The 23,669-nt window shown below is 35.6% G+C and overlaps 1 protein-coding gene and 4 long non-coding RNA genes across 8 annotated transcripts; 1 reads left to right on the forward strand and 4 right to left on the reverse strand.

Moving 5' to 3' along the window:
* Window positions 1-309: 309 nt before the first annotated feature.
* On the reverse strand, window positions 310-2,512 carry LOC124420213. The gene is made up of 2 exons (XM_046952426.1): window positions 973-2,512; window positions 310-554 (listed from the first exon to the last, which is right to left on the reverse strand). Exons 1-2 carry the CDS (start codon window positions 2,510-2,512, stop codon window positions 310-312), a joined length of 1,785 nt encoding a protein of 594 aa, XP_046808382.1.
* Window positions 2,513-5,238: 2,726 nt separating this feature from the next.
* LOC124420437 lies at window positions 5,239-7,120 on the reverse strand. Of its 2 annotated transcripts, none has more exons than XR_006941205.1 (2): window positions 6,457-7,120; window positions 5,239-6,170 (listed from the first exon to the last, which is right to left on the reverse strand). It is a non-coding gene; the product is annotated as an uncharacterized LOC124420437 (long non-coding RNA). The 2 variants fall into 2 exon arrangements; XR_006941206.1 differs by having other exon boundaries at window positions 5,239-6,212.
* On the forward strand, window positions 6,547-8,030 carry LOC124420438. The gene is made up of 4 exons (XR_006941207.1): window positions 6,547-6,596; window positions 6,690-6,733; window positions 6,816-6,894; window positions 6,971-8,030. It is a non-coding gene; the product is annotated as an uncharacterized LOC124420438 (long non-coding RNA).
* Window positions 8,031-8,728: 698 nt separating this feature from the next.
* On the reverse strand, window positions 8,729-10,092 carry LOC124420341. Its single transcript, XR_006941132.1, has 4 exons — window positions 9,908-10,092; window positions 9,767-9,810; window positions 9,609-9,689; window positions 8,729-9,528 (listed from the first exon to the last, which is right to left on the reverse strand). It is a non-coding gene; the product is annotated as an uncharacterized LOC124420341 (long non-coding RNA).
* A 445-nt stretch (window positions 10,093-10,537) lies between these two features.
* On the reverse strand, window positions 10,538-19,770 carry LOC124420098. Of its 3 annotated transcripts, none has more exons than XR_006941030.1 (7): window positions 19,673-19,770; window positions 19,108-19,177; window positions 18,704-18,752; window positions 18,543-18,619; window positions 11,064-11,168; window positions 10,858-10,999; window positions 10,538-10,805 (listed from the first exon to the last, which is right to left on the reverse strand). It is a non-coding gene; the product is annotated as an uncharacterized LOC124420098 (long non-coding RNA). The 3 variants fall into 3 exon arrangements; XR_006941029.1 differs by having other exon boundaries at window positions 11,064-11,204; XR_006941028.1 differs by having other exon boundaries at window positions 11,064-11,216.
* Window positions 19,771-23,669: the final 3,899 nt, after the last annotated feature.

The following is a 23,669-nucleotide window of genomic DNA, read 5'->3' on the forward strand; positions in this document are numbered from 1 at the left end:
ATATTTAATAAAATATATATATATTATTTAATAAAACACTTTCCATTTATTTCAGTAATTAATTCAGTTTGTTTTTATTAATTTATAAAATAAGAAGAGATGCGCTTTAAAATAATTTTGTAATGAACCGGTCTCTGTTTCTTATAAGAATGTGTCGTTTATATATATACTTTAATAGATTGACTACGTGACTTCAACTTTATTGGCCGTTATTCCTTTTACATACCAAAAAATACATTTTGTATGTGTGGATCTACATAAGCGCATTTATATAAAAGTAAAATAGCAAAAAATAATAATGTTAAATACTCAATTAGGAGTAGCGGCAACAGTTCCCTCCTCCGTAAACGAGTCAGGTGGGTCGAGTTTACTATTCGAAGGGCCGTCAATATCCAATACTGCTAACTTTGCCGCTGGTCGTTGTAGAATGCTTTTTTCAGTTTTCACCGTCGCTCTTCTAACTTGGCCATCTTTCGCAATCGCAACGTCCACTACTACGCCTTTGGGCCAGCAATTACTCGGCATATCTGAATCCACAATAATGACTACATCGCCTACTTTTATAGGTGGTTGTTTTGTAAACCATTTACTTCTTCGAGAGATTATGGGCACATACTCTTTTAGCCACCTACGCCAGAATTGATCAGCGAACTCTTTAAACTTATACCATCGTTGTCGAAGATCCATGTTTCAATCTGCAATTGGTTTATAGCCACTATTGACACATTCTCCGTACTTTTCTAAACAGAACACGCAGTTTTGGAATGTAGTATTCACTTCTAATTTCATTTAGCGCTGTTTCATTATTTTGATGACGAAACATTTCGTGAAAGTGACGTACTAATAAAAATGTCACGTGATGATTAGGGGGCAACACAATAGCGTCCTCATGATTATTGAGGTACTCAGCTCTTCCCCTGCATCTAATAATGCCAATTTTGTCTAGGTACACATTAAGGGAGATCAACTTACTTGTTTTCCCAATAAGTTTATTACGTGTCTGACTAGATATTTCGTTACTGTATTCGTCATTCTGCGCATATCTCATTAAAAATGCTTTTGCCTTTTTGATCAATGCACAATCGACTTCTAAATTTGTGTTTATAATTTTATCTTTTGTTAATTTATTTAGCTTGTGGCAGTACAAAAAGAAAGTAGCTACAGCACGGTACAAACGCTTCCCATTAGAAAAGTATTCAATGTTGAGTTTAGTCTTATGGACGCTTTCAATTACTAATGCGCTGCGTTTCATTTCTGTTTCATTTAGCATTCCCAAGTCATCGCATTGTGGCCATTCATTAACATCGGAGCGTAAAAATTTGGGACCATCAAACCACATTTGTGTATTTGATGGAGTTGGTACTTTGGTGGCAAGGTCGGCGGGATTCTGTTTTGATGGAACCCATCTCCACTGATTGACGTTTGTGTTCTCAAGAATCTCGCCTACACGATGCATCACAAATTGCTGAAACTTTTTTGGGTCTATTTGTAACCTCCTCAAAACTGTTTTTGCATCGCTCCACCAAAATTGAGAGTTAGTATTTATTCGTCTTACTTCTTGTACAGTTTTTGCAAGTCTCGTGCCAAGTAGAGCAGCTTGCAGCTCGAGCTTTGGAATTGAGAGTGGTTTAAGTGGTGCCACTTTGCTCTTGGCTGCAACTAGAGAGACAGTTGTAACATTGTTTTTCGTGATGCGCTGATAACATATGGCAGCATAAGCGTTTTCGCTGGCATCTACGAAAGTATGCAGTTGGACTTCGTCTGCTGTCTGCATCGTTGGGGAGTAGCATCGAGGTAATCTTATGGACGTTATTTGTTGAATTGTGGACTTCCAACTGCACCAGCGTTTGTCTAAACTGTCCGTAAGTTCCTCATCCCATGCTATACCAGTCCGCCATATTTCATGAATAAGTATTTTTAGGCCTATTGTGTAGCAGGACACAAATCCAAGGGGATGGAATATGGATATCAGGACTTGTAGAGTTTCGCGCTTGGTCGGTGTCAATGACTGATTTAGTATATCACGGTGTAATCTTGCAAATCTGCAAATATATCTAAATTCATCATTATTTGGGTCCCAATACAAACCTAATATTTTAGTGGTTGAGCCCCAGTCTTTCATCGATTGCTCAGATGGTGCACTTCCATGTAATTCCTTTAAGACAACTTCTGAGTTAGATGTCCAATTGTGCATCTTGAAACCGCCGGCTTCATGAATTTCTCTCACGTGAATCGCCAATTCCAGCGCTTGGTTGTCGTCACATTCGCTGTCGATAAAGTCGTCAACATAATGATTTTGTTGTATTGCTTCTACAGCTCGGGGGTGTGTGTTCTTAAAGAGGTCTGCATTTTTGTTGCGTACAAAATGGGCGATACAAGGTGCGCAGCTGATTCCAAAAGTTAATGCTCTCATTACATAAATGCTTGGTTGATGCAGTGTATCTCCCTTGTCATACCACAAAAAACGTTGGGCATGCATATCGATTTCTCTAACATTCACTCTATGAAACATCTCTGAGATATCTCCACATATGGCGGTTTTTCCAACACGAAAGTTTAAAAGAACGCTTACTAGTGGGTTTAAAAGATCTGGGCCGGTCAGCAGATAATCATTAAGTGATGTACCATTAGATTTCGCCGCGGCGTCCCAAACAAGTCTGACTTTATTTGGTTTGTTTGGGTTTGAAACAACAAATATCGGCAAATACCAGGTCTTTTTATGATGCACCTCTAGTTCTTTCGGGGTGAGTTTTTTGGCATAACCTTTTAAGACGAGATTATCAATTTGTGACTGTATAGTTGCTTTTAATAAGGGGGTTTCAAAGAACTTTTTTTGCAGGCAGTTCAGGCGATTAAGGGCATGATTAAAGCTGTCTGGTAAACGTATATTTAGGTTGCGCCACAACAAACCAACTTTATAATGGCCATCGACTTTTTTACATGTATTTTCTAACATTGCCATAGCTTTGTTGTCGTCGTAAGAAAGCAGCTGCATTTGACGAGTTGATTCTATGTTAAACGTTTCTTTTACCATATCGTGGAGCCTTTTTTGACAATCGCAAAAATGGACATTTATACGGAATTCATCGGTGTCCTTCATTCTATTGCCTTGCAGGGCCCAGCCCAGCCGAGTCTTAGATGCAATTGGTTGATTCCAAGAGCCTTCTCGTATTTTAAGAGGGACGGCTAATTTCCAGTTATCGGCACCAATCAGTATTGCTGGTATAGCATTGCTATACGATTGTATTGGTAGCTTCGACAAATATGGGTATCTTCTTGAAATTTCATCGGCGTCGATAGTTTGTGGCGAAAGCCCCAAATTATTTACAGTGTGAACTGCGTTCAACTTAAATTGTTTATTGTTGGTAACACTCGATATAGTAATTGTTGCCTTTACTGAGTCATCTTCCGTACGAGTGGTGTCGCCGGTCCATCTCAAACACAGGGGTTCACTCTTGCCCTGAAGACCCAATTCTTCAAAAATACTTTTTTCTATTAGTGTCACTGCAGACCCTTCATCTAGAAATGCATAAACTTTTTTAATTTTGTTTTGAGCATGTATATTTATGGGTATTATACGAAATAGTGGTTGGGACTCATCGAAATTATTGCTGTGTGCATTCAGTACTGAATTTTGTTGGTCACTTTGTGCTGCACTTGATGTGGTGTTTTGTACGTTAACAATTTTATGCAGCAACGGATTGTGCTTATATTTACATCCATCTATCCCACATTCTTTGTTTATATTGCATTTGTGTCTATGTCTTCCCAAGCACTGTCGACATAAGTTTTTAGCTTTTACACATTCCCACTTACGATTTAACGACATGCTTTTAAAAACGTCACATTGAACTACGTTGTGGCTACCGTCATTGCATACAATACATGTGGTACTTAATGCGATTTTGTTAATTTAATTTCCACTGGACTCTTTACTCTCCTCATCACGATTATGAGTATTCACTGAAGCTCCATTTTTTACAAACAACGGAGTAACGTTGCTAGCGGCTTCCGCCATATAATACAACCAATCACTAAATGATTTTATAATGGGAACACGATCATCTTTGTAACACATCGCCCAGGTCAATTTATGGTTGTTTGGAAGTTTGTCGACTAGCTCTTTTACTAGTAAAGGATTGTTGAGGTGGGATTGCATCTGGCAACATTCCATCGTTGCGCATATATTACGTACACACATCGCATATTCAATTAGGGTGTCCAGTTTATCTTTAATCGGTGGCATATTCTTGGCTTTCGAAATAACGCGCTCCAGGATGTGTTCAGGTCTGCCAAAACACATACGTAGTGTCCGTAGTGCACCATTTGTGGCACTAGCAGCTTGTTTTTCACCATATCGCGAGCCTTACCTTTGAGAGCCGATTGCAGCCTTATCAAATTTTCAGCGTCTGTGTAACCTGCCAAGGACGTACTGTTTTCAAAGCTACTAATGAACAATGGCCAATCATCTGGATCTCCGTTAAAGGTTGGCAACTGTTTTGGAATAGACTGTCTTGCTGCTATGTAGTGTAGTGATTGTGCAAAACAAATGAAACTAGTGTTGCCAGAGTTGTAGCGGCGCTGGTATGCTCGCGTTCGCCTGGCTTGGAGCTCGCCGGATGGGGGTGGTTCTTGCTACCTCTCTAGACACCTACACACACACACATAAAAAACCATACCAGCTAAAAGAAATAAACGAAATAAAATATAAAGGGGCACCGAGTAGGTTTCTGTCTGTCTCCCTGATGAAACGTTCCTACGACCTTTAACGGCTGGCAGATGTTGTGCCAGGATAAACCCTCCCACTCGGGATTGGATAATCCCGCCATGACATCCTAATATTAGGGATGTCCCAAAATTTACCCTGCAAACTTTCCTTTCCCTACTTACCGCCGCTTATTTTGTTTAACCGATCATTTTAATTGATTAAGACTTTTAAAAATTTCATTTAAACATTATAAATGTTGGATTTTATTATCGAAATTATTCTCAAACAAACTTTAACAATATTAGATTTAAAAATTTAGTTTAGTTTTAATTTTAATCTTCGCTTTACAATTTAGATTTAGTTTTATATTTAGGCTTTAAATTTAGAATTTCAATTTAACTTTAGTTTTAGATTTAGGTTTTAATTTAAGTTTTAAAATTTAAAATTTTGATTTAGCTTTAGTTTTAGGTTCGAATTTAGGTTTAAATTTAGAATTTAAATTTAGCTTTAGTTTTAAGTTTGGATTGAGGTAGGTTTGGATTGAGGTTAAACTATATGAACTCAAATTTATGTTTGCGTTTGAAAAGTTCATAATTCCGCTCGGAGCTAAACCGGATCTGGCAATTCTTTTTTTGCGGCAACTAGCTGGTTTACGGGAGGCAATTATAGAGCGGGAAGAGTTCTTTTGGCGAATGAGGCTTTCCTGTCCGTTCGTATTAGGTACGGATAAAGTACGGACAGGTAAGTAATTGAAAATATATTTTAAGTTAACCCACCTTTTAAATAATTTTGCTTGTTTTTACAGGTTTTTTTGTTATAAATATATATGGCTAAGACCACCTGAGATCTCAAAATCACGCGTTACATTGTAAGAGGCCTGAGCTCAACCCTGCTCAAAAAACGCAAACGGGATAGATTCGATACGATGAATGATAGGTAAGCCTAGCAATACGAATATATATTTATATAGTCTAACCTTTCCTTTTTTCTATAGAAAATTATTTAAAAAGGACACTCGTCCGGTCCGTCTTGTCGTCCGGGTGCAAACTCACAGAAGGTCGAAAACCAAAACTTATACCAGAGCACCCCAGGTGTGGTGGTGCTGGAAAACAGCTTCTCCCTCGTTGGATGGAGTCGGTGATTGCAGGTTTGTATATTTTGTGGTTCTTTATTTTATTTTTATATTTTTAAGTTTTAGTTTTAAGTTTAGCTTTAAGTTTAAAATTTTTGTAAATAAAATTTATTTTATTTATAAATACAAATCAAAAATTTAAGTTTTTTCTTCTTCTGACGAGGCCACAGACTCCACCTTCTTCTTCTCTCCGAGCAAAAATCAAAAAGGACCGACATTTGTTTCTTTCTCGGTTACCAATATGGCTTCAACAAATTTTCAGCAATTTGTTTGCCCACATAAAATTTTTTCTAAAGCTATTTGTTGTTATTTTTATTCCTCTTCTTCTTTCTTAAAAAAAAGAAAAAAATCCCTTTTCTATTATGTTGCCACCTGTTAAAGTTTCTTCTTCTTTTATTCAGTAGCTCTAATACAGGGTGCACACGACAAACCCCACCACTCCTGTTATCCATCCCTGGATACAGGATGGGAGGAAAAAAAGCGCACCCCTAATTTTCCTGAACTACTCTAATGCCCTAAAACTTTTCTGGGATTTTGGGTATTTTATTATTCCCATACAAAAAATTTGCACTATGGCAACCCTTATTCATTCGAGAACAAAAGTACAACTCTGTACCTCCGTTAAAAACTGGCTAGGCGGCGACGTATTGTGAACAGCTGCTTGATTGAATGGAAGAGGAGAAGGCAAATAAGAAGAATACTACGCGTGGGTAAAAGGAGAAGCACCCAAATAAAAAAACTCAATGAAACGACGAGGTAAGCATTTTTCTGGTAAATAAACAATAAAATAATAAAAATATTAATTCAAATTGTTTAAAATAATATATTATTTTTTTTGTTTCTTTGCAGGTTCTGATGGATTTCTACGGCCGTATAAGGGGATTTTAAATAAGGTAAGTAACAAAAACATAGTGATAGAAAAATTTATTAGTGGTGTTGTTATCTAACACAACCATTTTTTTCTTTTCTTTACAGGGATCATGTTGGCTGTCTTGGGCCTATAAAAAACTTGATGGCGATTCTGAAAGATGGCGGATGGAAGCAGAATGAAATGGTAAGTAAAAAAAGTGTGGAAATTATTTTAATTATTTCTATAAAATTTTCTAATAAATTTGTTTTAAATTTTTCAGGTTTTGTTCCAGATGGGCCAGTGGACTAGGGATTAAGATGGTTCCGGGAATTTAAGGTAAGTGAAATGAATTATATTTGAAATATACAAAGTGGACTTTAGTGAAAATTAAAACGTGGTTCGGTGCATAAAAAAATCTTAATCAAATAAAATAAAAAATTTAATACATTTAAAATAATATCGGTTCCCGTTTTGGAAAAGTGAATTCGGAAAAAATTAATTTTGGAATTTACGGTGCAGGTAAAAAGTAAAAAAAAATTTAATGGAAAAAATTTAATTTGATCGAAATTTACCGTTAGTGTCAAAGGTGTACGGACAAAAAAATTAAAAATTTTAAAATTTATTTTCAAGTGAAATTGGAACATACCGTTAGTAAAAAAGTAACCAAATAAAAACTAACTTTTGAAAAAAAACTCTTTTTCGTGAAACTTGTCAAGGTGTGTTCTTTAAGTGAAATATGAACAAAAGCTTATACAGTGAGAACCAAAAGTGAAGTGGAATTTTTTTTTGTTTTAAATACAGTGGGTGTAGAACAAATGAAAATTTTTAGTGACAAACGGAAACTAAAGTTTGAAAATTTACAGTGGCCATCAGAATTTGTGAATCAGTTAAATTTAAGACAAAATTATTTGTGTAAACAAAACCTCCAAAACCTCTTGAAACCCAAAACAAAAGAAAAATTAATGAAGAAAACTTAAAAAAATTAAACCGTTCCTAAATGGATAAAATAAAAGAAAAATGAAAATAAAATGATTTCTCCAATTCAAATATTTTTTGCTTTAATTCCAAATTAATAATTTTATAAATTTTCTTTTACTTTCAGCTAATAAAATTCTATCGGACCTGCGATTTGGCCTTGGTTTGCTGCTTCCGTTCAGGAAAGGTAAGCAATAAACCTAAAACTAAGTTATATAAAATGAAACATAATTTCACTTGTATTAATTTTTTTCTCTATATTCACGACTTAATCGTAGGAATTTGGTAGAAATGTAAGGACTAAGTTCACCAAAGCTCATAGACAAGCGTCTAGAGACTTTAGCGAGAAATACCCCTTACAATTTCTCCGGAAATAAAAGTAAATATATATATATATATTATATATATATATATATATATATATATATATATATATATATATATATATATTATATATATATATATATATAATATATTATATATATATATATATATATATATATATAATATATATATATTATATATATATAATATATATATATATATATATATATATATATATATATATATATATATATATATATATATATATATATATATATATATATATATATATATATATATATATAATATTATATAATATATATATATATATATTATATATATATATTATTATATATATATATTTACTTTTATTTCCGGAGAAATTGTAAGGGGTATTTCTCGCTAAAGTCTCTAGACGCTTGTCTATGAGCTTTGGTGAACTTAGTCCTTACATTTCTACCAAATTCCTACGATTAAGTCGTGAATATAGAGAAAAAAATTAATACAAGTGAAATTATGTTTCATTTTATATAACTTAGTTTTAGGTTTATTGCTTACCTTTCCTGAACGGAAGCAGCAAACCAAGGCCAAATCGCAGGTCCGATAGAATTTTATTAGCTGAAAGTAAAAGAAAATTTATAAAATTATTAATTTGGAATTAAAGCAAAAAATATTTGAATTGGAGAAATCATTTTATTTTCATTTTTCTTTTATTTTATCCATTTAGGAACGATTTTTTTAGAGTTTTATTAATTTTTCTTTTGTTTTGGATACAAAAGGTTTTGGTCACGGTTCACTTCATTTTTGTTTACACAAATAATTTTGTTTTAAATTTAACTAATTCACAAATTCTAATGGCCACTGTAAATTTTCAAACTTTAGTTTCCGTTGGTCTCGCTTATTAGATCCAGTCACTAAATTTTTTTTTACAACCCACTGTATTTGAAGAAAAAAAATATTTCACTGTCACTTCACTTTTTGTTCTCACTGTATCTTCCAAATTTAAATTTTAAATTTTTTTTTGTCACTTTTCAGAACCACTCTAATTTCTTAAACAATTTTCTTTTTTCAACTTTTTTTCATTAAATTATTTTTTTTTTGTCCGAACACTTTTGACACTCACTGTAAATTCCGATCAAATAATTTTTCTTTAACATTTTCACTTTTAATCATTCTACACGAAACGATTGTTAAAACTTTTTCAAGTATTTTATTTTTTTTTTTTTTTTACTTTTTACACGCACTGTAAATTCCAAAATATTTTTTTTTACCCGAATTCACTTTTTCCAAAACCCGAACCGAAATTATTTTAAATTTATAAATTTTTTTTATTTTATTCGATTAAAATTTTTTTTTACACGGCACTCAAACTTTTGACGCACACTGTAACCAAAATTTTTTTTTGCACCGAACCACATTTTAATTTTCACTAAAGTCCACTTTTTATATTTCAAATATAATCCATTACACTTACCTTAAATTCCCGGAACCACCTTAATCCCTAGTCCACTGGCCCATCTGGAACAAAACCTGAAAAATCTAAAACAAAATTATTAGAAAATTTTATATAAATATTTATAATAATTTCCACCTTTTTTTGTTATTTTTTTTTTACTTACCATTTCATTCTGCTTCAATCCGCCATCTTTCAGAATCGGCCATCAAATTTTTCTATAGGCTCAAGGCAGCCAACATGATCCCTGTAAAGAAAAATTTGGTTGTGTTAGTTAACAACACCACTAATAAATTTTTCTATCACTATGTTTTTGTTACTTACCTTATTTAAAATCCCCTTATACGGCCATAGAAATCCACCAGAACCTGTAAAGAAACAAAAGAAACAATTATTATATTGTTTTAAACTATTTAAATTAATACTTTTATTGTTTTAATGTTTATTAACAAAAAATTTACTTACCTCGTTGTATCCATTGATATTTTTTTGTTTGGGTGCTTCTTCTTCACCCACGCGTAGTATTTTTCTTATTTGCCTCCTCCTCTTCCATTCATTCAAGCAGCTGTTCACAGTACGTCGCCGCCTGGCCAGTTTTTAACGGCGGTACAGAGTTGTACTTTTGTTCTCGAATGAATAAGGGTTGCCATAGTGGAAATTTTTGTATGGGAATAATAAAATACCCAAAATCCCAGAAAAGTTATTGGGCTTTAGGGTAGTTCAGAAATATTAGGGTGCCTTTTTTTCCCTCCCATCCTGTATCCAGGGATGGATAACAGGAGTGGTGGGGTTTGTCGTGTGCACCCTGTAATAGAGCTACTGAATAGAAGAAGAAGAAACTTAAACAGGTGGCAACACAATGAAAAAGGGATTTTTTTTTGGGAAGAAGAAGATGAATATAACCAAAAACAAATAGCTTTAAAAAAAATTTATGTAGGCAAACAAATTGCTGAAAATTTGTTGAAGCCATATTGGTAACCGAGGTTTCTAGATGCCAAAAGGAAGAAAGGTCGGCCTTTTTGATTTTTGCTCGGAGAGATGAAGAAGGTGGAGTCTGTGGCCTCATCATAAAAAAAAACTAAATTTTTGATTTTATTTTTTATAAATTAAATCAATTTTATTAAAAAAAAAAAGAATTAACTAAACTTAAAACTAAACTTAAAACTAAATTTTTAAATTAAACCAAAGCAAAACACAAACCTGCAAAGCCACTTCAACACCGACTCCATCCAACGAGGGAGAAGCTGTTTTCCAGCACCACCACGCCTGGGGTGCTTTGGTATAATTTTTGGTTTTCCGACCTTCTGTGAGTTTGCACCCGGACGACAAGGCGGACCGGACGAGTGTCCTTTTTAAATAATTTCTAAAAAAGGGGAAAGGTTAGACTAAATATATATTCGTATTGCTAGGCTTACCTATCATTCATCGTATCGAATCCATTCCGTTTGCTTTTTTTTCAAACGTGCGCGAACAGGGTTGAGCTCAGGCCTTTTACAAAGTAACGCGTGATTTTGAGATCTCAGGTGGTCTTAGCCATATATATTTATAACAAAAACCCTGTGAAAACAAGCAAAATTATTTAAAAGGTGTGTTAACTTAAAAGATATTTTCAATTACTTACCTGGTTTACACGAACGGACCCTAATACGGACTGACAGGAAAGCCTCATCAGCCAAAAGAACTCTTCCCGCTCTATAATTGCCTCCCGTAAACCAGCTAGTTGCCGCTGAAAAAGAATTGCCAGATCCGGTTTATCCCCGAGCTAAATTATAAACTTTTGAAACGTAAACATAAATTTGAGCGCATATAGTTAAACCTCAATCCAAACCTAAAACTAAAGCTAAATTCTAAATTTAAACCTAAAACTAATGCTAAATCAAAATTTTAAATTTTAAAACTTAAATTTAAACCTAAATCTAAAACTAAAGCTAAATTTAAATTCTAAATTTAAACCTAAATTTGAACCTAAAACTAAAGCTAAATTTAAATTCTAAATTTAAACCTAAATTTGAACCTAAAACTAAAGCTAAATTCTAAATTTAAACCTAAAACTAATGCTAAATAAAAATTTTAAATTTTAAAACTCAAATTTAAACCTAAATCTAAAACTAAAGCTAAATTTAAATTCTAATTTAAAGGCTAAATATAAAACTAAATCTAAATTGTAAAGCGTAGAATTAAAATTAAAACTAAACTAAATTTTTAAATCTAATATTGTTAAAGTTTGTTTGAGAATAATTTCGATAATAAAATCCAACATTTATAATGTTTAAATGAAATTTTTAAAAGTCTTAATCAATTAAAATGATCGGTTAATCAATATAAGCGGCGGTAAGTAGGGAAAGGAAAGTTTGCAGGGTAAATTTTGGGACATCCCTAATATTAGGATGTCATGGCGGGATTATCCAATCCCGAGTGGGAGGGTTTATCCTGGCACAACATCTGCCAGCCGTTAAAGGTCGTAGGAACGTTTCATCAGGGAGACAGACAGAAACCTACTCGGTGCCCCTTTATATTTTATTTCGTTTATTTCTTTTAGCTGGTATGGTTTTTTATGTGTGTGTGTAGGTGTCTAGAGAGGTAGCAAGAACCACCCCCATCCGGCGAGCTCCAAGCCCGGCGAACGCGAGCATACCAGCGCCGCTACAACTCTGGCAACACTAGTTTCATTTGTTTTGCACAACCACTACACTACATAAATGGCGCCCAACGTGGGGCCCGAAGTAGGTCCATAGATTAATCTAGTTAGTCCTTAATGCTATTCAGTCAAGACTACGTAAGTCCTGTTAGGTCATAACAAGAGTCCCTAATTGTAGCGACGTCGTCAGACGAAATAGTTATTTATTTTATTTTTTTTCATTTCTACTTTTCAATATATCGGAATCTATAATTGTGCATGACTAATATTGTACACACTAACGTAAGTCCCGAACATCTGGACAACCCAGTCTGGTTCGCGTTGCGACGTTTGGTGTGGGTAATATTGTCATGCGGAATTATAGATTCTTCAGCCTGTTCTTTCCAAGCAACTTGAGGCTCTCGTATTAGCTTTCCATAGCAAGAGCGAGATTGCTCAAGTTGGGAGGAAAGAATAGCATAGGCAGCCACCTTTAATAGCAAAACTATTAGTGTTTGTTTAAAACTCACGTTTGTCTACAGCTAAATAGTTAAAGTAGTCCTAGAAGAACTAGGTTTTTAAAACCAACATCTAGTTGCTCCTTAACATTTTTGCTGTGGTGAAACAAGCACTACCATTTATCATCCATTTTAACTTCTCCATCTCCTGAAACCAATAGGAAAACAATTACTACTATATCTTCGAACAATTTCAATATACTTTACCTGCAAACTTTACTTTCCAGAAAGCATCGCCGTTTACAAAATTACGTTTTGAATCTTCATTTTTTGTTTTGAGTTTGGATCTTTTCTTTTTAGATTTAGACTTTTATTTATTTTTTTTTACTAGCGCTCGATTTTGCTTTTATATATTTATATATATGTATTGACATTTTATCATTTGAATTGGACCTAATATTTACGATATTTGGTCAAGCTCATTTTAATATTGGTGTTCTCTACTATGGTATTAACTCGCTCAGCTAGGAGTCGATCCCAAGCAGACAACAGAAATAATCTTGAAATGGAGAACGCTAACAGAACCGTGATTGAAACTGCGGTTTCCGCTGCGCTCCCCTTGTACACCATCGCTAATACTATGACCACAACAACAACCACAACTACAGCAACTTCGACAGTAACACCCGCCGTCCGGCAGTTTATGTCATTAGCACAAGAACGCTCAGGATTTCATCACGAGTCTTCTTTTATAAACAGTACGATAACTTCGCCTGAATATAGCAGTATTACTGCCAGGAATGTGCAGCAGGAATATCGTTCCAGCATGCCCCGGCAGCACCTCCACCTGCTAATAATGTGACAGCCGCAACCGAGGTGGTTAATTTTATGCGCGAGGAATTGCAAAGGCAAATGCAGTTCTTGCGTAGCGATATGCAACAAGAGATTGCGCAATCCATAACTCGAGCGTTATCCCAAGCATCACCTCCACAGCCTGCCGAACCGCAACCACCTGTCCTACAACAAAATAACAATTTAGCGACAAATGTTCAACCACAATCGTATTTAAATATACCTGTGCTTAATAATCAGCAACCAGACGCTTTTCAGCCGTTGCCACCACAAGCAGCTTATACACATCCGCTAAACTTCAATCCAGTTTTGCCACCACCACAGTCGTCGCAAGCCCTAGCTGGCCCACAGAAGGTGCCTTTTCCATCGCCCGGAAGGTGGATTTATCAAAGTGGGGAATAAAATTTGATGGCACATTCAAATCCATGAGTGCAGAGGATTTTATCTTCCGTATTGACGTCTTGAGGCAGGATTATGATTGTAGCTTCAATGACATTTTAAGAAGTTTCCATTCGTTGTTGGAAGGCCAGGCTTTAGATTTGTACTGGAACCTCCGCAAGTTAAGGCCAATACGCTCCTGGGAAGAGTTGGTCGGAGCATTTCTTACGCAGTTCCGACGGTACGAGAGCGAGTTCCAACTGCAGAAACAAATAATGGACCGTCGCCAACTACCGATGGAAAGCTTCGAAAGTTTCTACAATGCTGTGATAAAGCTAAGGAACCAGCAGCGAAATCCATATTCTGAGCGAGACTTGGTGGAAATTATGAAAAGTAACTTAAAACCGTCAATGTCGCACTTGCTATTTTCTGTGACCACTTCTAATCTGAATGAGTTCTGTCAACAGGCGAAACGAGCCGAAAACTTAATTACCACTCAAAGGCAGACTTTTCAAGCTAGACATTCCGTCCCAGCTCGCGTACATGAACTCCAGTTTGGAGATGAAGAGCCGACACCTATCCCCGAAGTAGACGCCTTAGCCACTAGTAGCCGGTATATATGCTGGAATTGCAAGCAACCAGGCCATAGCTTCATGGATTGCCCATCACCCAATAGGCGCATATTTTGTTTTCGATGCGGTAGAGACGATGTAGTCACGCCTAAGTGCCCTAAATGTCAGGGAAACCTGAAGGGGAGCGAGTCCCAAACGGGGGAGACTCGTTCAAACCAACCCTAATCCCGGATAATACTACGTCCAGACCTACCCGAATTCTGATTAATCCCGAGCGTTTAACTCCTGAAGCTGAAAAGCCGAAAGTCCATGTAATTAAACCATTACATCAAAGAATTCATGAATATAATGAAGCTAAATTAAGAATCTTCGGGCAGGTCTCTAACAAGATAAAGAAAGCTAGACAGCGTTACAAAATCAGGAAAAGAGTAAAGCATGAAATAATGTCAACAAGTTTGTATGAAGGGAAAGATGCTAGAATATATTTAAAAATTCCTATTAATGGACACGAGGTTGATGGTTTATTGGACAGTGGAGCTACCGTTTCCTGTCTGGGTAAAGGTTGTATGGAGTTAGTGGAGAGTACGGGTCTCCCAGTTCAAAAATTTCTGTCCTACGTTAAAACGGCCGATGGCAGTCCACATAAAATTGTCGGACGGGTAAAAGCTATGATCAACTTTAATAATTTTTCAAAGGAAGTTACCTTTTATTTAGTACCAACGCTAAGTAGGAGTCTGTTTTTAGGCGTAGACTTTATGAAGAGCTTCGGTCTATTCCCGGCCTTGTGTAGTCTTTCTACTAATGGAGTGGATTTGTGTCCGGAGTCGGAAGAGGTTAAGGACAACCTTAAAATACATGTACTCCCTCCCGATGACAAGGCGGCTTTAGAAAAAGTAGTGGCGTTATTTCCTTGCTGCACTAAGAAAGGTCTTGGCCAGACTACGCTCGAATGTCATACAATCGATACCCGCGAAGCGATTCCGGTTAAAGACAGACATTATCCCGTCTCACCAGCTGTGCAGAAGTTGATGTACGCAGAGCTGGATAGGATGCTTAACCTTGGGGTCATTGAGCAGAGCGAGAGTCCTTGGAGCCATCCGGTTACTCTCGTCCGTAGGGGCGAGAAGAACCGTTTGTGTCTGGACGCTCGTAAGCTAAATGCTCTCACGGTTAAGGACGCCTATCCTCTGCCGCACATCGAAGGTCTTCTCAGCCGGTTAGGGGATACATATTACATATCAAGCGTTGATCTCAAAGACGCGTTCTGGCAGATACCACTAGATGCATCTAGTAAGGAGAAAACTGCATTCACGGTGCCAGGACGACCACTTTACCATTTTACGGTCATGCCTTTTGGGTTGTGTAATGCAGCCCAAAGGTTATGTCGTCTAATGGATAAAGTGATCCCCGCAGCACTTCGTGATAGAGTTTTCGTCTATCTAGATGATCTTTTGATAGTATCTCCAGACTTTAAGACACACTTGGAATTGCTGGATCGGGTAGCGCGTTGTTTGGATTCGGCGGGTGACCATCAACGTAGGGAAGTCGAAATTTTGCTTCAAAGAGTTGAAGTACCTAGGGTATATAGTAGGAGGAGGGAAGTTAAAACCTGACCCAGATAAGATCGATACGATTTTAAAATATACCTACCCGAAAACCGCCAAACAGGTCCGAAGCTTCATGGGAGCTACGGGTTGGTATAGGCGCTTCATCCCCGACTACGCTACCATATCAACACCTATTTTTAACACCCTTAAGAAAGGAAAAGGTTTCAACTTTCCGGACGAAGCTAAGGAAGCCTTCGACAAGCTAAAGTCCGCCTTCACAACAGCACCAGTGCTTATGCATCCCGATTTCAACAGGCACTTTTATGTCCAATGCGATGCATCAGACATAGGTTTGGGAGCAGTTCTGTTCCAAAAGGACGAAAACGACGGCGAACATCCAGTAGCCTTCTTCTCTCATAAATTAACCAGTGCCCAGAAAAACTATTCGGTCACCGAGAGAGAGTGCTTGGCCGTAGTGATGGCAATAAAAAAATTCCGGCCGTACATCGAACTGTTGCCGTTTACAGTCATCACCGACCACAGTAGCCTCAAATGGTTAATGTCCCACAAGGACCTCAGTGGCAGACTAGCTCGGTGGAGTTTACACCTCCAGGCCTTTTCATTCGCTATTGAACATCGGCCCGGATCCAAAAATATCGTACCTGATACTTTATCGAGATATGATATGGAGGAAATATCTGCGGAAGTAAATAATTTAATAGATTTGCAGTCAAGTTATTTTAAAGAGCAAGGTTACCTGGACTTAATCGCCAAAATCCGTGAAAATGCCGAAAGTTTACCAGATTTGAAGGTAGTTGACGATTTGGTCTACAAACGAGTTTTGCCTTACGATGGTATTCCAATAAACGAAGACTTCGCTTGGAAACTTTGGGTTCCGCTTGAATTGACCCAAGACATTATTGCTAAGTGCCATAATCCACCTCAAGCCGCACATGGAGGTTTTGGAAGAACACTCCGAAGAGTCAAAGAATATTTCTACTGGCCAAACCAAAATATACAGGTTCGTACCTTTGTAGCCAATTGCCAAATCTGTCGAGAAACAAAACCCGCCAATTCAACTTTACGACCACCCATGGGAGCGGAATCTCAAACGGAGCGCCCGTTCCAGAAAATCTTTATCGATTTGCTAGGCCCGTATCCGCGGTCCAAAAACGGGAATTCATTTATATTCATCGTTCTGGACCACCTTACGAAGTTCGTGCTATTGAAGGCTATGGCAAAGGCAAATACGAAAAATGTAATAAAATTCCTAATCTCCGAAGTATTCCACAAATTTGGTACCCCGGAAATAATTGTGTCAGACAACGGAAAACAGTTCGTCAGCAAAGAATTTCAAGATATGGTTTGTAACTTTGGCGTCAAGCATGTAAAAACCGCTACCCACTCACCACAGGCAAATGCCTCAGAGCGCGTGAACCAGTCGATTCTGTCCGCAATTCGTTCGTACCTACAAGAAGATCATACTGAGTGGGACAAATACCTGTCAGAAATAGAATATTCGTTAAGGTCATCAGTACAAACATCAATCGGAGTTACACCATACTTTGCACTTTTTGGCATGAATATGATTCCGCATGGAAGTGTATACCATCTTGCAAAGAAGCTACAAATTCTACATGATCCTGAATCTGATATCTTGCCAAAACCTGTAAAAATGGATTTAATACGGCAGCAAATTCGTGAGAATTTACATAAGGCATATTTGAAGAACGAAAAGTCCTATAACACCCGTTGCCGTCAAGTTAAGTTTGTACCTGGTCAGGAAGTTTATCGTCGCAACTTCCAACAAAGCGATTTTAAAAATAATTTCAATTCCAAGCTAGCGAGAAAATTCCTGAAATGTCGTATTGTCAGACCTATAGGTAATAGTCTATATGAGGTTGAAGATCTTCAAGGGAAATTGTTGGGGGTATTTCACGCCAAAGATTTGAAACAATAGTTTCAAATTCTTTGGTGGTCTTAGTCCCAACATTTCTGTCCGCTCACCTAATTAAGTCCAAAATGATAAAATGTTTTTTTTTGTATATATTTTAATAGTATCAGTTGGTTAGTATGTAATCTCTACGCTATAGCTACGGATAATAGATAATTTTGCCTTATATTTTTCAAAGTTTATTAAAATATTGCTTTTCTTGGTATAGAGACCTACGACCAGGAAAGTTCGTTTGTGTTGTGGAACAGTAAACAGTCGTGATAGTTTGCCTGTTAACGAGTAGTTCGCCGAGTGCTCAACCAGACTAAATCTACTAATTTTCGTTTATGACCACGTTGTGATCGTCAGACGCTAGTCATAGATGCAATTCCGTCATAGCACCCTTTGGAACCATGCACTCAGGGTTAGGAATTATTAGTCATCTAAGCGCTGACTAAAATTTGGCAATTGGAATTGTCTGGGAGCAAAGCTACGGCGAGTATCCAACAAGCGTTTCGGGTAGAAACACGTGAATTACTCGGTAACAGGGAAAGCTATCGCCATGGTAAGTTGTTCTCACAACACGAACTATTCCTGGCAAAATAGTTTATTTTCTAATAGGAAAAGTTTTATGATCTTAACGACCATGAAGAAAGGCAAATTCGTTTTGATAAATTTGTAATACTAAGTACTGATAATTAGAATAATTTGTTAGTAAAATACAATTTTTATTTTCTACTCACCAATTTACTTTTCGAAGATGGAAGTTTTACTTCTTGCTTCCTGTTGTTGGCAGGAACAATTGGATGTCCATAAAAACCTACAGAAAAATAAAGACAAAAGAATTAGTGAATCTATATAAAATATAAATTATAATGATACAAAAAATTTCCATATCACTTACCATATTATTGGAATCTAAACTCCTCCGGAACCAACACTGAATTTTAAATCTGAAAAGAGAAATGATAATACTATTATAATTTACAAATTTAGATTCCAATGTAATTAGATTTTAGTCAAAATATAACATTTCGTAAAAACATTCTGAATTTTACGCAAAATATTTTAATATACAAATTTTATTCCAGAATGTTATATTTTGCCTATAATTTCTAAAATTATAATTATATAAATTTTACTAGTTTTTAATTTTTATTTTAGGGAGAAATGTCAAGGGGTATTTTCCGCCAAAGTATCTAGACATCTGTCTAAGAGCTTTGGTGGACTTAGTCCTTGCATTTCTACCTATTTTTCCACGCGAAAATTGTGTATTGAAGTTAATCTGAATTTATACTATTTACTTACCATTTTATCATCAAATTAGACCGGATTAACTCTTCGGTTATCTATCCCGGGTGCCAACTGAATTCCTAACCTGTGGGTAGAAAACAATTATAATTAGAAAATTGCAATTAAGTATAATTTTTTGATGATAATTTTCTAAAAAGATGAACTGATCTATTTTATATAATATATATTTATATATAATAATTTCTATATATATATATATATATTCTATATATTTATATATATATATATATATATATATATATATATATATATATATATATTAGATATATTATATATTTATTATATATATATATAATTATATATTAATATATATTTATATATATATATATATATATAATATATAGTATAATATTTATAATATAATAATAATAATATAATAAATAAATCGTTTAGAAAATTGATATTGTTTATAAATTATGGTCTTTTAAAAGAAATGTTAGGGGGTATTTTCGCCAAAACTCTAGACATAGGTCAAAAGTTTTGGTGAACTTAGTCCCTACATTACTTTATAATGTCTCACGACTAAACAATAGTATAGTAAATTAGTTTTTGTATTTACCAATCCCAAACGGAATAAGAGGTCTAGGAACTAGAATTGGTCCACCTGAATTTTAAGACCTGGAAGTAAAAGAAAATTAAGGAAAATTTTAGTTTTTTTTATGAATATAGAAATTTTAAGCTACAATATCATTTTCACTTTTTATTGTGGATTAACTTTTATTAGTTTTTATATAATTTTTCTTTTGGTTTGGTTACTAAAGGTTTAGGTCAATGTTCACTTATATTTTGTTTACATATTTTTTTTTTTTTTTGGGCACTGTAAATTTTCAGACTTTAGTTTTCGATTTTTTCTAACAATTTTATGCAGCAACGGATTGTGCTTATATTTACATCCATCTATCCCACATTCTTTGTTTATATTGCATTTGTGTCTATGTCTTCCCAAGCATTGTCGACATAAGTTTTTAGCTTTTACACATTCCCACTTACGATTTAACGACATGCTTTTAAAAACGTCACATTGAACTACTTTGTGGCTACCGTCATTGCATACAATACATGTGGTACTTAATGCGATTTTGTTAATTTCATTTCCACTGGGCTCTTTACTCTCCTAATCACGATTATGAGTATTCACTGAAGCTCCATTTTTTACAAACAACGGAGTAACGTTGCTAGCGGCTTCCGCCTTATAATACAACCAATCACTAAATGATTTTATAATGGGAACACGGTCATCTTTGTAATACATCGCCCAGGTCAATTTATGGTTGTTTGGAAGTTTGTCGACTAGCTCTTTTACTAGTAAAGGATTGTTGAGGTGGGATTGCATCTGACAACATTCCATCGTTGCGCATATATTACGTACACACATCGCATATTCAATTAGGGTGTCCAGTTTATCTTTAATCGGTGGCATATTCTTGGCTTTCAAAAAAACGCGCTCCAGGATGTGTTCAGGTCTGCCAAAACACATACGTAGTTTCCGAATGATTTCAGGCACCATTTGTGGCACTAGCAGCTTGTTTTTCACCATATCGCGAGCCTTACCTTTGAGAGCCGATTGCAGCCTTATCAAATTTTCAGCGTCTGTGTAACCTGCCAAGGACGTACTGTTTTCAAAGCTACTAATGAACAATGGCCAATCATCTGGATCTCCGTTAAAGGTTGGCAACTGTTTTGGAATAGACTGTCTTGCTGCTAACTGTGCTGTCTTGCTGCTATATATGCTATGCCACCGTTATCCACGATTTACTCAGCTCCGATAATGTCATACCTGCCACCCTCGACATGGCAGAATAATTACCATCCATCGACAAACATATTCACTCAACCATATAATTTTTTTTACTCCAATTTTTCGCAAATGCAAAGTCAAACACTTTCAACTACAAACGCACAAAATTTCGACAGTATTGCAAGGCAGCGAGATTTAGAACTTCAAAAACTTGAAGAAGAAATGCAAATTAAACGGCAGTATGTGGAAACAAAATATAAAATATTATCTGAGACAAATGAAACACAAGGAGCACACAGGCAAGTAATTACATCAAGTTCGGGACCAGCTTTGACGTCAGTCACAAATTTAGAACCAACAGCAGCACAGTTAGCTGTCGTGTGCACCCTGTAATAGAGCTACTGAATAGAAGAAGAAGAAACTTAAACAGGTGGCAACACAATGAAAAAGGGATTTTTTTTTGGGAAGAAGAAGATGAATAAAACCAAAAACAAATAGCTTTAAAAAAAATTTATGTAGGCAAACAAATTGCTGAAAATTTGTTGAAGCCATATTGGTAACCGAGGTTTCTAGATGCCAAAAGGAAGAAAGGTCGGCCTTTTTGATTTTTGCTCGGAGAGATGAAGAAGGTGGAGTCTGTGGCCTCATCATAAAAAAAAACTAAATTTTTGATTTTATTTTTTATAAATTAAATCAACAGGGTTGAGCTCAGGCCTTTTACAAAGTAACGCGTGATTTTGAGATCTCAGGTGGTTTTAGCCATATATATTTATAACAAAAACCCTGTGAAAACAAGCAAAATTATTTAAAAGGTGTGTTAACTTAAAAGATATTTTCAATTACTTACCTGGTTTACCCGAACGGACCCTAATACGGACGGACAGGAAAGCCTCATCAGCCAAAAGAACTCTTCCCGCTCTATAATTGCCTCCCGTAAACCAGCTAGTTGCCGCAGAAAAAGAATTGCCAGATCCGGTTTATCCCCGAGCTAAATTATGAACTTTTGAAACGCAAACATAAATTTGAGTGCATATAGTTAAACCTCAATCCAAACTTAAAACTAAAGCTAAATTTAAATTCTAAATTTAAACCTAAATTCGAACCTAAAACTAAAGCTAAATCAAAATTTTAAATTTTAAAACTTAAATTTAAACCTAAATCTAAAACTAAAGCTAAATTGAAATTCTAAATTTAAAGCCTAAATATAAAACTAAATCTAAATTGTAAAGCGTAGAATTAAAATTAAAACTAAACTAAATTTTTAAATCTAATGTTGTTAAAGTTTGTTTGAGAATAATTTCGATAATAAAATCCAACATTTATAATGTTTAAATGAAATTTTTAAAAGTCTTAATCAATTAAAATGATCGGTTAAACAATATAAGCGGCGGTAAGTAGGGAAAGGAAAGTTTGCAGGGTAAATTTTGGGACATCCCTAATATTAGGATGTCATGGCGGGATTATCCAATCCCGAGTGGGAGGGTTTATCCTGGCACAACATCTGCCAGCCGTTAAAGGTCGTAGGAACGTTTTATCAGGGAGACAGACAGAAACCTACTCGGTGCCCCTTTATATTTTATTTCGTTTATTTCTTTTAGCTGGTATGGTTTTTTATGTGTGTGTGTAGGTGTCTAGAGAGGTAGCAAGAACCACCCCCATCCGGCGAGCTCCAAGCCCGGCGAACGCGAGCATACCAGCGCCGCTACAACTCTGGCAACACTAGTTTCATTTGTTTTGCACAATCACTACACTACATAAATGGCGCCCAACGTGGGGCCCGAGTAGGTCCATAGCCTGATCTTTTGTTAGTTTTCTAATTCTATTTAGTCATGACTACGTAAGTCCTGTTAGGTCATAACTAGAGTCACTAATTGTTCCGACGTCGTCGGACGAAGCTATAATTGTGCATGGTCAATATTGTACACACCTACGTAAGTCCCGGACAACAGGACAATTTTAGTCTAGTTCGCGTTGCGACGTGTGGCGTGAACAATATGGTCATGCAGAATTATAGATTCATCAGCCTATCCTTTCCAAACAATTTGAGGCTCTCAGAATAGCTTTCCATAGCATATCTGAGAATGCTCAAGTTGTGAAGAAAGAATAGCTAAGGCCAGCCCCCTCTTTTACAATAGTCCATAGAGTATCTGTTTTAGAAACATGCGTTTTGTCCGCAGTGAAGTAGTAAGGGTAGTCCTACAGGTTCTAAGTTATCAAACCATCTTCTAGTTGCACCTTTAAAAGTTTTTCTGTGGGAAACAACTACTAAAATTTTATCCATTTTAATTTTTTTTCTTGTCTGCATCTCCTGAAACCAAAATAGAAAAGAAACAATTAGAAACGTAACTACGAACTATAATACATTTTTTACATTATCTGCAAACGTTACTTTCCTGAAATACACCGCCGATAGTAAGATTTTATTTAATTGGAGATTTCAAGATTTATCTTTGGTTCTTTTGGATTTGGAATTTTGAGTTTTTTTTGTAGAACGTTTTAGCTTTGTCGTTACGAACGTTTTGGATTTAGTTTTTGAATTTTTACTTCCATTCTTTAAAATTGATTTTTTTAGTTTTCCTTTGGGAAAGAGGAGGAATTTCTTCTAGTATTTTGCTAATATTTATCATAGAGATAAAAAGTTTTTTTTACTAGCGGTCTGTTATATATACGAATTTGATATTTTATTATATTTTGTTATTTTGGTTGAGTGTTTATTGTGGGGTCATTCCGCCAACTAGATTTCTATTCATTAGGAATGGTCTTAACTCGCTCGGCTAGGACTCGTGTACAAACTGAGCATAATAATATTTCCAATATG

This window comes from Lucilia cuprina, chromosome 5, assembly GCF_022045245.1.
Source record: "Lucilia cuprina isolate Lc7/37 chromosome 5, ASM2204524v1, whole genome shotgun sequence".
Lineage (NCBI taxonomy): Eukaryota > Metazoa > Arthropoda > Insecta > Diptera > Calliphoridae > Lucilia > Lucilia cuprina.